General features: G+C 45.2%; 1 protein-coding gene across 9 annotated transcripts in view; it reads right to left on the reverse strand.

The window, feature by feature from the left end:
- Positions 1-1237: 1237 nt before the first annotated feature.
- Positions 1238-12925, reverse strand: part of AGBL2 (AGBL carboxypeptidase 2) — a 60530-nt gene continuing 48842 nt past the window's right edge. For all 9 annotated transcript variants that reach the window (XM_010334381.3, XM_039470920.2, XM_039470919.2 and 6 more), the window contains 3 exons: positions 11194-11280; positions 8822-8908; positions 1238-7784 (listed from right to left, as the gene is read on the reverse strand). In XM_010334381.3, the coding sequence (XP_010332683.1) occupies positions 7611-7784; positions 8822-8908; positions 11194-11280 (348 nt within the window). In that variant the 3' untranslated portion in view covers positions 1238-7610. The remainder of the gene's footprint in view (positions 7785-8821; positions 8909-11193; positions 11281-12925) is intronic.

The raw sequence follows: 12925 nt of genomic DNA on the forward strand, positions 1-12925 counted from the left end.
AATAGCTGGAATTGGTGTGGGCACCATACCCGCCTAATTTTTGTATTTGTAGTAGAGATGGGGTTTCACTATATTGTCCAGGCTGGTCTTGAACTCCTGACTTCGTGATCCGCCACAGCACTTGGCCTCAGATTTGATTTTTAATTAGGGTCACCTTAGCCACTCTATCAAAGAAAGGCCAGGGTTCGCAAAACTGGAGGCTGGGAGACCAAATTTAATAGTTTAGGAAAACAGGCTGGGCGAGGTAGCACACACTTGTAGTCCCAGCTACTGGGGAGGCTGAGGCAGGAGAATCAGCTGAACCTGGGAGGTGGAGGTTGCAGTGAGCCGAGATCAGGCCACTGCCCTCCAGCCTGGGTGACAGCTTGAGACTGTCTTAAAAAAAAAAAAAAGTTTAGGAGAGCTGGGCGCAGTGGCTCACGCCTATAATCCCAGCACTTTGGGAGGCCGAGGCGGGCGGATCACAAGGTCAAGAGATCGAGACCATCGTGGCCAACATGGTGAAACCCTGTCTCTACTAAAAAATACAAAAATTAGCTGGATGTGGTGGCGTGCGCCTGTAGTCCCTGCTACTTGGGAGGCTGAACCTGGGAGGCAGAGGCTGCAGTGAGCTGAGCTCACAAAACTGCACTCTCACTCTGGCGACAGAGTGAGACTCTGTCTTAAAAAAAAAAAAAAAAAAAAAAAAAAAAAATTAGCCAGGTGTGGTGGCATGCGCCTGTAGTCCCAGCTACTCAGGAGGTTGAAGCAGGAGAATCGCTTGAACCTGGGAGGCGGAGGTTGCAGTGAGCCGAGACTGCGCCACTGCACTCCAGCCTGGGAAAGAGTGAGACTGTTTCAAAAAAAAAATTTTTTTAGAGATAGGGTCTAGCTATGTTACCCTGGCTGGTCTTGAACTCCTGGCCTCCCAAAGTGTTGGAATTACAGTTGTGAGCCACCACACCCAGTCAAGTACATCTCAGTTTGGACTAGCCCCATTTTTTCTTCTAAAAAAAAAAAAGAAAAAGAAAAAAAAAATTGAGACAGAGTATTGCTCTGTTGCCCAGGCTGGAGTGCAATGGCGCGATCTCAGCTCACCGCAACCTCCACCCACCAGGTTCCAGCAATTCTCCTACCTCAGTCGTCTGAGTAGCTGGGATTAGAGGCATGCGCCACCATGCCCAGGTAATTTTGTATTTTTAGTTTAGACAGGGTTTCTCCATGTTGGTCATGCTTGTCTCAAACTCCTGACCTCAGGCGGTCAGCCCCCCTCGGCCTCCCAAAGCGCTGGGATTACAGGCGTGAGCTACCATGCCTGGCGTGTATATTTTTTCTTTAAATATGGGGAGAGCTTGGCTTGTTTTGAGGCTACAGCAAAGTTGCTGGTAGAGAGGGAGAAAGACAAGAGGGGATAAAGCAATGCAGAAAGTTTGGGAGGAAAAAGTAGAGAGACTGAATTGAAGCATAAGGTGGAGAGATTAGCCTTAAATCCAAAATTAGGCACTTTTCTTTCTCTAAGAACAAATAAAAGAAGCCAGGCACAGTGGCTCACACCTGTAATCCCAGCACTTTGGGAGGCTGAGGTGGGTGGACCACTTGAGGCTAGGAGTTCAAGATCAAACTGGCCAACGTGGTAAAAACCTCTCTACAAAATATACAAAAATTAGCTGGACATGGTGGCACATGCCTTAATCCCAGCTATTTGGGAGGCTGAGACACAAGAATCACTTGAACCTGGGAGGCGGAAGATGCAGTGAGCCCATGTGGTGCCACTGCACTCCAGCCTGGGAGACAGAGCAAGACTCTCAAAAAAACAGAACAAAGGAAAGGAAGGGTGGACAGGAGTGATGCCAGCTCACCACTTCCAAGTGCTTTCTGTGTGTATCACTTGAACCTGGGAGCACTCTAAGTGCATTATGTACACTTTCTTGTCCAGTCCTCCCAACACTCCTGAAAAGTGGGTCTTGTTCGTATTCCTGTTTTACAGATGAGGAAACTGAATCTTTGAGAGGGAACTTGCCTAAGGTCATAAAGCTATAGAACCCAAGCATCTTGATGCCAGAGTCTAGATTCTTTTTGGTAGAATGTTCCTTATTTTGGTTTTGTCTGACTTTCTGACTTTTTTTCTTTTTCTTTTCTTTCTTTTTCTTTTTTTTTTTTTTTAGACAGAGTCTCGCTCTGCCACCCAGACTGGAGCGTAGTGGTGCAATCTTGGCTCGCTGCAACCTCTGCCTCCTGGGTTCAAGCAATTCTTCTGTCTCAGCCTTTTAAGTGGCTGGGACTATAGGCGCACGCCACCACACCTGGCTAATTTTTTTGTATTTTTCGTAGAGACAGGGTTTCACCATATTGGCCAGGCTGGTCTTGGATTCCTGACCTCATGATCCGCCCACCTTGGCCTCCCAAAATGCCAGGATTACAGGCATGAGTCACTGTGCCCGGCCTGATTTTTTTTTTTTAGATTCAAGGTATGCATTTCCAACCAGACTATTACTTAAGTGATGTGTTCATCTCAGGCTTTATATCAGAAGGCACAGAATCAATCACATGGTTAAGGCAGTGTCCAGTTGCCCCATTATATAGTCACTACTTTTTCCCTTCCAACTAAAATATAAGCAATCTGAGTGGAGACACTTTAAAACCATGCAAATATCTTGCTCCTAAATTCCTCCTAAGTTTTGCATGCATAGGTACTTCTTGCTTGATCCATTTTACTACAGTAATTGCAAAATAATGAATTCCCAGTTGCAGCACTCCTTCTACATTCACTACTGACCTCAGCTTCGCTCTTCCTAAACAGGAGCCCTCTTCCTCTCTCTCTCATTGATAGGAACTCAGGATTCCTCATTTTTCCAATGGGTTATGATTTATTAGTGTCCTTAGTCATTTTGGTGCCTCATATCCCAGATTTGGCCAGTGGGAGCTCCTTCGAGTTGGTTCCTTTATCCCGTGACATGCCTCCAGTACTTTACTTTTTCACATAACACAATATTTCAGGCTCCTCATCTCATATCTTCATTGCCCCAATGAACCCTGATTCCTTTTAGTGAGGAATGTATTAGAGACCAAGTTCTCAGTGCAAAATGTACTGATTGCTAATGGGGTATATTTGATTTTAGGCCTTTTTAGCAGACAGAGCTGAATACAAATGCACACATTACCTACATATATGAATATGCATACACACATGCACATATATACTTGTGTATACATACATGTGTATGTTCAGACATATACCTGTTTTAGAATAAATCATGAGTTCCGGCCAGGTGCGGTGGCTCACGCCTACAATCCCAGCACTTTGGGAGGCTGAAGTGGGAGTTTGAGACCAGCCTGGACAACATGATGAATCCCCATCTCTACTAAAAATACCAAAAAAACCCCAAAAAAGTTAGCCTGGCATGGTGGCAGGCACCTGTAATCCCAGCTACTTGGGAGACTGAGGCAGGAGAATCACTTGAACCTGGGAGGCAGAGGTAGCAGTGAGCCGAGATCATGCCACTGCACTTCAGCCTGGGCAACAAGAGCGAAACTCCGTCTCAAAAAAAAAAAAAAAAGAAAGAAAGAAATCATGAGTTCTTGGGTTTTAATAACATCAACACATTTATTCATTTGTTCAAGCATATAATACATCTAAAATAGTTTCAGAATTGATTTGCCAATGCTATTACATAAACAAACCTACCAAACAGAGTTCAGAATTTGTTTGCAGTTATTTCCTACCCCTGCCTTACGGGAGAGCCTTGCTTCTGAACCACTCTCGACAAATATAGCTGTTTGCTGGGAGGAAGGTGGCAGCAGAGAGGGAGCACAGGACTGGAAATGGAGGCATGCAATAGCCATGGAGGGGGAAAGGCACGGGAACCTCACTCTCAGAAGCAGAAGGTAAGTTTCCAAGGCTGGAGAAGATATTGTGTGCTGGCCCAGGTCCGCTCGATGGCATGTTTTCCTGCAGCCATCTTGGCAGCTTGTGTATAGTAGAGAAGACAGATGGCTGGGATGGCTGGCTGATCCAAAGCTGGGGAACTACCAGGTGGACGTGGCAGAAGGACAGAGGGTGAGGACACTGGGGTGCTGGCAATATAGTGGTTGACGTCATGAACCCTGGAGTCTGGGCTGAATTGGGGAAGAAATGAAGCCAAGAGAAAGAGGAATGACTGGAACTGTGAAGTGGTTTATTCATGTGATTTCTGGTCACTAAATCCAATAATCTAGGAATAGGCAGTTCAGGGGGCTATGAAGAGAGATGGCTTGTATCAAAGTTGGTTAGTGACAGATGAGAGGAACTGTAATCAGAGCAACCAAAGAGATCGTGTTTCCCCAAAGACCAGAGACTGAGGGAGAGAAGACCTCACTGGTACAGGCTGGAGAGGGAAACTGTTTAAAGCACATTATTACAATGTATGACCAATAGCTAAGAGTAGTGTTCAAATGAAGGGAACTTAGAGATCATTTCACCTGGACAGGCACTCACTTTATTATTATTTTTGGGGGGGGACAGAGTCTTACACTGTAGCCCAGGCTGGAGTGAAGTGGTGTGATCTCGGCTCACTGCAGTCTCCACCTCCTGGGTTCAAGGAATTCTCCTGTCTCAGCCTCCCAAGTAGCTGAGAGACTACAGGTGTGTGCCACCATGCCCAGCTAATTTTTTGGTATTTTTAGTAGAGACAGGGTTTCACCATGTCAGCCAGGATGGTCTCGATCCCCTGACCTTGTGAGCCATCCACCTCTGCCTTCCAAAGTGCTGGGATTGCAGGTGTAAGCCACCACACCTGGCCCAGCACTTCACTAGGAAGTGAAGTAAAAGTCAGGAAGCAAAAGTCCTGACCTTACTTAAGGACTAAGTAAGGTTGCCTAAGAGTTGTTAAGCAACTGGCCCATGCCTCCCTGACCCCAGCCTGCGTGGGATTCAAACTCAGGTGTTCTAAATCCCATGTTGGTGGCTCTTTAACTCACTACAATGTTCTGAACCTACCAAAATGTCTGACTGGTTTGTTTTGCCCACTAGTCTTTGTTCTCCATCCAGATTTTAAGCACAGGGGCAGGAGTGAAATCTTATGCATCAGTGCATTCTCCATAGTTCCTAAGTCAGTCACTGCTCAACGCATCTTTCTTTTTTTTTTTTTTTGAGACGGAGTTTCGCTCTTGTTACCCAGGCTGGAGTGCCATGGCGCAACTCGGCTCACCGCAACCTCCGCCTCCTGGGTTCAGGCAATTCTCCTGCCTCAGCCTCCTGAGTAGCTGGGATTACAGGCACGCACCACCATGCCCAGCTAATTTTTTTGTATTTTTAGTAGAGACGGGGTTTCACCATGTTGACCAGGATGGTCTCGATCTCTTGACCTTGTGATCCACCCGCCTCGGCCTCCCAAAGTACTGGGATTACAGGCTTGAGCCACCGCGCCCGGCTTTTTTTTTTTTTTTTAAAGACAGAGTCTCACTCTGTCACCCAGGCTGGAATACAGTGGTATGATCTCAGCTCACTGCAACCTCTGCCTCCTGAGCTAAAGTGATCCTCCCATCCCGGCCTCCAGGATAGCTGGGACTACAGGCATGTGCCACCATACCCAGCTAATTTATGTATTTTGTTGTTGTTGTTAGAGACAAGTGTCACCACATTGCCCAGGCTGGGCTCATATTCCTGGGCTCAAGGGATCTACCTGCCTCAGCCCCACAAAGTTCTGGGATTACAGGCATGAGCCACCATCCTGGCCTATCTCGGTTTCAAGAGGTGTTGTCAGCTCTCCAAAAACAGACAGATATGCTGCCAACAGATGGTGATAGGACCTTCATTAGGCCCTGTGGTCCAAAGAGTAAGGCTTCTTAAGAAACCATGTTCACAGGCCTGGCGACTCACTGCAACCTCCGCCTCCTGGGTTCAAGCTATTCTCCTGCCTCAGCCTCCAGAGTAGCTGGGATTACAGGCACATGCCACCATGCCCCACTAATTTTTGTATTTTTAGTAGAGACGGAGTTTTGCCATGTCGGACAGGCTGGTTTTGAACTCCTGGCCTCAAGGGATCCACCCGCCTCGGCCTCCCAAAGGCGTGCGCCACCGCACCTGGCTGAATTTCTGAACAACTTTCAAACAAGGTTTGCTTTTGGGATTTGTCTTTTAAGGATATCCTTTTAGGGATAATAACTGGCGTTTTGGTTGCTTTCTGGATACTTAAAATGCTGACTAATAGTTTTAGGAAGTAAGGTGTGGCACTGAAGAAGGCCATTTGCAAACTCCCTATGTAAAGAGCATGGACTGACATTCCCCTTAAAAAGACTCACACATTGAGGGTAGCTGCATCTAGGAACTCTCTGTACTCTCTGCTCATTTCTCTGTAAACCTAAAACTGTTCTAAAATACTTTTTAAATACTCAAACACTAGGATTGCAATAAAATTTGTGTTGTCATGTGGTTCTAATCACTAGTAATCCAGGTGGCTGAAAGTTTAAAAGTGATAACGAAAAATGTGCTAGGAAACTTTCAATCCCATGTGATAGAAAACCTGGCATGAACTGGAGTGACCCTCTTCTAAATGACTCCAGCGTGTTGACATGACAGGCTGTAGCTGGCAGACTATTCTTGGTGCTCAGGAGGGACTACTGGAAAGAAAAGGTGGATATAAAATATCTGTTCACATAAAATTATGCTGTTAACCCATCAAAGGAAACAACTGGTTACAGAGAAAGAATTTTCTTTTTTTTTTTTTTTTGCTCACCTTCAACTGTCTTGATAGAGTTATAGAGATAAAGAATTTTAATCAGCAAGTTAAAAAGTTTACAAAACCTTGAACATAAGATATGCAACATGAAATTCTGGGTGATACATGCATTGTTATTTCCATGTGGGAATACCTCATTCTGAGCAAACCTGACATATAGCAGTCAGACTGACCATTCATCACTGGAAAGCTTTGACACAAGACTTTTTTTTTTATATAGCACTTTCCCAAAATGTGTTTAACACAGAGTTTGATTTTTTTTTTTTTTTTTTTTTGAGACGGAGTTTCACTCTTGTTACCCAGGCTGGAGTGCAATGGCGCGATCTCGGCTCACCGCAACCACCGCCTCCTGGGTTCAGGCAATTCTCCTGCCTCAGCCTCCTGAGTAGCTGGGATTACAGGCACGCACCACCATGCCCAGCTAATTTTTTGTATTTTTAGTAGAGACGGGGTTTCACCATGTTGACCAAGATGGTCTCGATCTCTTGACCTCGTGATCCACCCGCCTCAGCCTCCCAAAGTGCCGGGATTACAGGCTTGAGCTACCGTGCCCGGCTGAGTTTGATTTTTAAAAATTGACTTACACATAATTTTAGAGAGAATATCTATTGGTTAAAATGAGGAATATCTGTGCTGTCACGAGGTGTGCCATGAGAGCACACTTCAGTTCCGGATAAAGCATTTTTACACATCATAATGAAATTTCATTTTATGAAAAAACAGTTGAATTCATGAGGTATGCATCTTGATCACAACACAGAGTGTAAGTACAAAGTGTAAGGTCAGTGTATAATGAATACACAACACAGTACACCACTAGGAAATGCAGTTCCCAATCACACATCACCCCCATTACAAAACGTGTCTAATCTCCAACACCCCAAGAAGTGCTTGTGTGCCATAGCCCAGGCTCGCCTACGGGTATGTGTATATGTGCAAGGATGGGTATGCCGCCACGGCCACACAGCTTCTCTTTGTGGCACGATATCTGCTCCTTGGCCAGTTTGGCTTCACACCTGGAGCTGGCTCCTGGCTGGAGTTTATGGTTCTCTTTGGAGAGCATGATACTGTAAAGCCTGGCTGCTGCTTCTGTGCAAATAAGATTTTTAGAAAGTTGAATTCACTTTATTTTGCCATTTCTAAAGATGTAGTTAGGTTTGGGATTGGCTTTACAAGGAGTTGGTGAGAAACATTTGTATTTCTTCCCCAAATATCAAAGTAGTTGACGCTATTATAGAACGGGGTGAACTGAGCATTTGTGCTGATCCTCAGCCAAATCACAGTCAACACGAGCAACTTTTTTTGAGACGGAGTCTTGCTCTGTCACCCAGGCTGGAGTGCAATGGTGCAATCTCAGCTCACTGCAATTTCCGCCTCCTGGGTTCAAGCAATACTCCTGCCTCAGCCTCCCAAGTAGCTGGGATTACAAGTGTGCACCATCACACCCAGCCAATTTTTGCATTTTTAGTCTAGATGGGGTTTGGCCATGTTGGCCGGGCTGGTCTCAAACTCCTGACCGCAGGTGATCCACTCACTTTCAGCCTCCCAAAGTGCTGGGATTACAGGTGCGAGCCACCAAGCCCAGCCCAGCCCAGACTTACTAAGTTTTTTTTTTTTTTTTTGAGATGGAGTTTTACTCTTGTTGCCCAGGCTGGAGTGCAATGCTGTGATCTTGGCTCACCACCACATCTGCCTCCTGGGTACAAGTAATTCTCCTGCCTCAGCCTTGCAAGTAGCTGGGACTACAGCCATGTGCCACCACCATGCCTGGCCAGTAGAGACAGGGTTTCTCCATGTTGGTCAGGGTAGTCTCAAGTTCCTGACCTCAAATGATACACCCACCTTGGCTTCTCAAAGTGCTGGGATTACAGGGATGAGCCACCTTGCCTGGCCTGAAACTTAGTCTTTTACAAAAGCAAGTATTTCACAAATCTTAGTACCCAATGGTCAGTGGTAATTATAGCCTGAGGGTACAAAATGCCTTAGATGTTCACCTGAGCAGAATAAATCTGAGAAGGTAAAACTGGACTGTGGATCACCACCCCTCCAAATCACATAATACATTTGAGAACTAATTAAAATTAATAGCTGGCAAATAAGTATATACAATATACTAGGTAAAGTACCTGCATTTTCTCTTTATTCTTAGGCAGAATCAGGGTGGTCATTGATGGGTCCAGGGGGGTGTCTTTGTCTCTTCTATTGAAATTTGTCTAAAATAAATGAACATATCTTCAGTAAATTTTCCATTTGAACAAGTATGATTATAATGAATATGCATTATTTGCTTCTTATTTATATATGTTAATTCATTATGATACTCTCACACAAGAAGGCAGGCAAAACATAATTCAAAGAAGGAAAAATGATTCAAAGCGGGGAAGTGACTAATTTACAAAGTGCCTATGATATGCCCGGTGCTTTGCACTTTCACACAAATTCATCAACCTTAGGATGTAGATATTATATCTCAATATTTCAGATGCAAAAACTTAGTCTCAGGGTGGTCAGATGACTCACAGAATATTAAACAGTGAGGCAAGACAGACTTTAAAATTTGTACTCTTGTCACCAGCTGTGCTCTGTGGAGATTCCCCAGTATCACACAGTGAGACCTCATTAATAGCACTGTTAACCATAGGGTAGAGTTTCACATAAGGAGGGCCCATTTTGCACCCTATCACCTGAGAATCAGCTACTATTGTACAAAACCTTTTAACCTTAAACTCCTGGACTCAAGTGGTTCTACCACCTCAGCCTCCCAAGTACTAGGACTACAGTGGCAGGTTACCACATCCAGCTAAGTTTTAAAATTTTTTGTAGAGACAGGATCTTGCTATGTTGCTCAGGCTGGCCTTGACCTCCTGGCCTCAAGTGATGATCCTCCCGCCTCAGTCTTCCAAAGTGCTGGGATTACAGGTGTGAGCTACTGTACCTGACCTCAAACCCCCCGCCCACTTTTTTTTTTTCATACAGGGTCTCGCTCTGTCACCCAGGCTGGGGTGCAATGGCAGAATCACAGCTCACTCCAGTCTTGACCTTTCGGGCTCAATCAATCCTCCTACCTCAGTCTCCCAAGTAACCAGGACTATAAGCATGCGCCACAATGCCTAGCTAAATTTTTTTTTTTTTTTTTTTTTTTTTTGAGACAGTGTCTCACTCTGTCACCTAAGCTGGAGTGCAATGGTAAAATCTCAGCTCACTGCAACCTCTGCCTCCTGGGTTCAAGAATTCTTGTGACTCAGCTTCCTGAGTAGCTGGGACTACATGCATGCATCACTACACCCAGCTAATTTTTGTATTTTTAGTAGAGATGGGGTTTCACCACGTTGGCCAGGCTGGTCTCCTGGCCTCATGTGATTCGCCCACTTTGTTTTCCCAAAGTGTTGGAATTACAGGCGTGAGCCACTGTGCCTGACCAAACTTATTCTTTAAAAAGGCAAATAAGGCCGGGCGCGGTGGCTCAAGCCTGTAATCCCAGCACTTTGGGAGGCCGAGGCGGGTGGATCACGAGGTCAAGAGATCGAGACCATCCTGGTCAACATGGTGAAACCCCGTCTCTACTAAAATTACAAAAAATTAGCTGGGCATGGTGGTGCGTGCCTGTAATCCCAGCTACTCAGGAGGCTGAGGCAGGAGAATTGCCTGAACCCAGGAGGCGGAGGTTGCGGTGAGCCGAGATCGCGCCATTGCACTCCAGCCTGGGTAACAAGAGCGAAACTCTGTCTCAAAAAAAAAAAAAAAAAAAAAATGCAAATAATTGGCTGTGTGCGGTGGCTCATGCCTGCAATCTCAGCACTTTGGAAGGCTGAGGTGGGAGGATCACCTGAGGTCAGGAGTTCCTGACCAGCCTGGCCAACATGGAGAAACTCCATCTTTACTAAAAATAAAAAGTTAGCTGGGTGTGGTGGTGCATGCCTTTAATCCCAGCTACTCGGGAGGCTGAGGCAGGGGAATCGCTTGAACCCTGGAGGCAGAGGTTGCAGTGAGCTGAGATTGCACCATTGCACTCCAGCCTGTGCAACAAGAGTGAAACTCTGTCTAAAAGAAACCCAGCAAATAATTCACAAACCTTGGTACTGAATGGTCAGTGGTGGCACTGCATATGAAGCACACCTCACAATTCATGGCAACACTTGATGTGTTGTTAACCTCCTAAGGCTGAGAACAGGTGCCTCATTCCCTATTACTTTCTTATGTGACATGTTGCCATGGCATTTCAAAATAATGGCTGCCTAAAAAATGCTTATTGAAATGAAATGTTCAATGGCAAGCTTTTAACTCTAGATGGGCTCCTTCCAGCCCTGGTATGTCCCAGGGGCCAGGTGATTTGTAGCCTGAGGGTGCAAAATGCCTTAGATGTCACTTGAGCAGAACAAATCTGAGACGGTAAAACGGGACTGTGGATCACCGCCCCTCCAAATCACGTAATACATTTGATAACTAATTAAAATTAATAGCTGGCACATAAGCATATACAGTATATTAGGTGAAGTACCTGTATTCTCTCTTTATTCTTAGGCAGAATCAGGGTGACCATTGATGAGTCCAGGCGGGTGTCTTTGTCTCTTCTACTGAAATTTGTCTAAAATAAATGAACATATTCTCACTAAGTTTTCCACTTGAACAAGTGTGATTACAGTGAATATACATTATTTGTTTGCTTCTTATTTACACATGTTGATTCATTATGATATTCTCACACAAGAGGACAGGCAAAACAGTAACAATTCGGAGAAAAAATGGCTAATTTACTGAGTGCCTACCATATGCCAGGTGCTTTACACTTTCACACACTAATTCTTTTTTTTTTTTTTTTTAAGATGGGGTTTCACCATGCTGGTCTAGAACTCCCGACCTCAGGTGATCCGCCCACCTTGGCCTCCAAAGTGCTTGGATTACAGGCGTGAGCCACCGCGCCCAGCCCCACACACTAATTCTTTCAACAACCATAGAATACAGATACTACCACCTCAATATTTCAGATGCAGAAACTTAGTCCCAGGGTGGTCAGATCATGCACAGAATATTAAACGGTGGGGCTCAAATGTGAACTCAAGATGTCTTCAAAATGTATGCTTTTGCCACCAGCTGTGCTCTGTGGGGATTCCCCAGTATCGAACGGTGAGACCTCATTATAGTACTGTTTTTTGTTGTTTGTTTTTTTGAGACAAAGTCTCGCTCTGTCAGCCAGGCTGGAGTGCAGTGGCACGATCTTGGCTCACTGCAATCTCCATCTCCAGGCTCAAGCAATTCTCCTGCCTCAGCCTCCAAAGTAGCTGGGATTACAGGTATGTGCCACCATGCCCAGCTAATTTTTGTATATTTAGTAGAGATGGGTTTCACTATGTTAGCCAGGCTGGTCTCAAACTCCTGATCTCAGGCAATCTGCTCGACTCGGCCTCCCAAAGTGCTGGAAATACAGGCATGAGCCACTGTATCTGGCCCTGTTTTTTTGTTTTTGTTTTTGTTTTTGAGATGGAGTTTCACTCTTGTCACCCAGGCTAAAGTGCAATGGTGCGACCTCGGCTCACTGCAACCTCCACCTCTTGGACTTAAGTGATTCTTCCATCTCAGCCTCCCAAGTAGCTAAGACTACAGGAGTAGTCTACCACATGCAGCTAAGATTTAAAATTTTTTGTAGAGATAGGATCTTGGTATGTTGCTTAGGCTGGTCTCGACCTCCTGTCCTCATGTGATCCTCCCACCTCAGCCTCCCAAAGTGCTGGGATTACAGGTGTGAGCTACAGTATCTGACCTTGAACACTTTTTTTTTTCTTTGAGATGGGGTCTTGCTCTGTTCCCAGGTTGGGGTGCAGTGGTAGGATCACAGCTCACTGCAGCCTTGACTTCTCAGGCTCAAGAGATTCTCCTACCTCAGCCTCTCAAGTAGCAAGGACTATAAGAATGCACCACCATGTCTAGCTAACTTTTCTTTTCTTTTTTCTTTATGTTTTATTTTTATTACTTTTAAAAACTCATGATATAAAGAAATTTTTTTTTTTTGAGATACAGTCTCGCTCTATTGCCCAGACTGGAGTGCAATGGCGAAATCTCAGCTCACTGCAATCTCTGCCTCTTGGGTTCAAGCAATTCTTGTGACTCAGCTTCCTGAGTAGCTGGGACTACAGGCATGCAATACCACACCCAGCTAATTTTTGTATTTTTAGTAGAGATGGGGTTTCACCATGTTAGCCAGGCTGGTCTTGAACTCCTGGCCTCATGTGATG

The sequence above is a fragment of the Saimiri boliviensis genome, chromosome 6 (assembly GCF_048565385.1).
Source record: "Saimiri boliviensis isolate mSaiBol1 chromosome 6, mSaiBol1.pri, whole genome shotgun sequence".
Lineage (NCBI taxonomy): Eukaryota > Metazoa > Chordata > Mammalia > Primates > Cebidae > Saimiri > Saimiri boliviensis.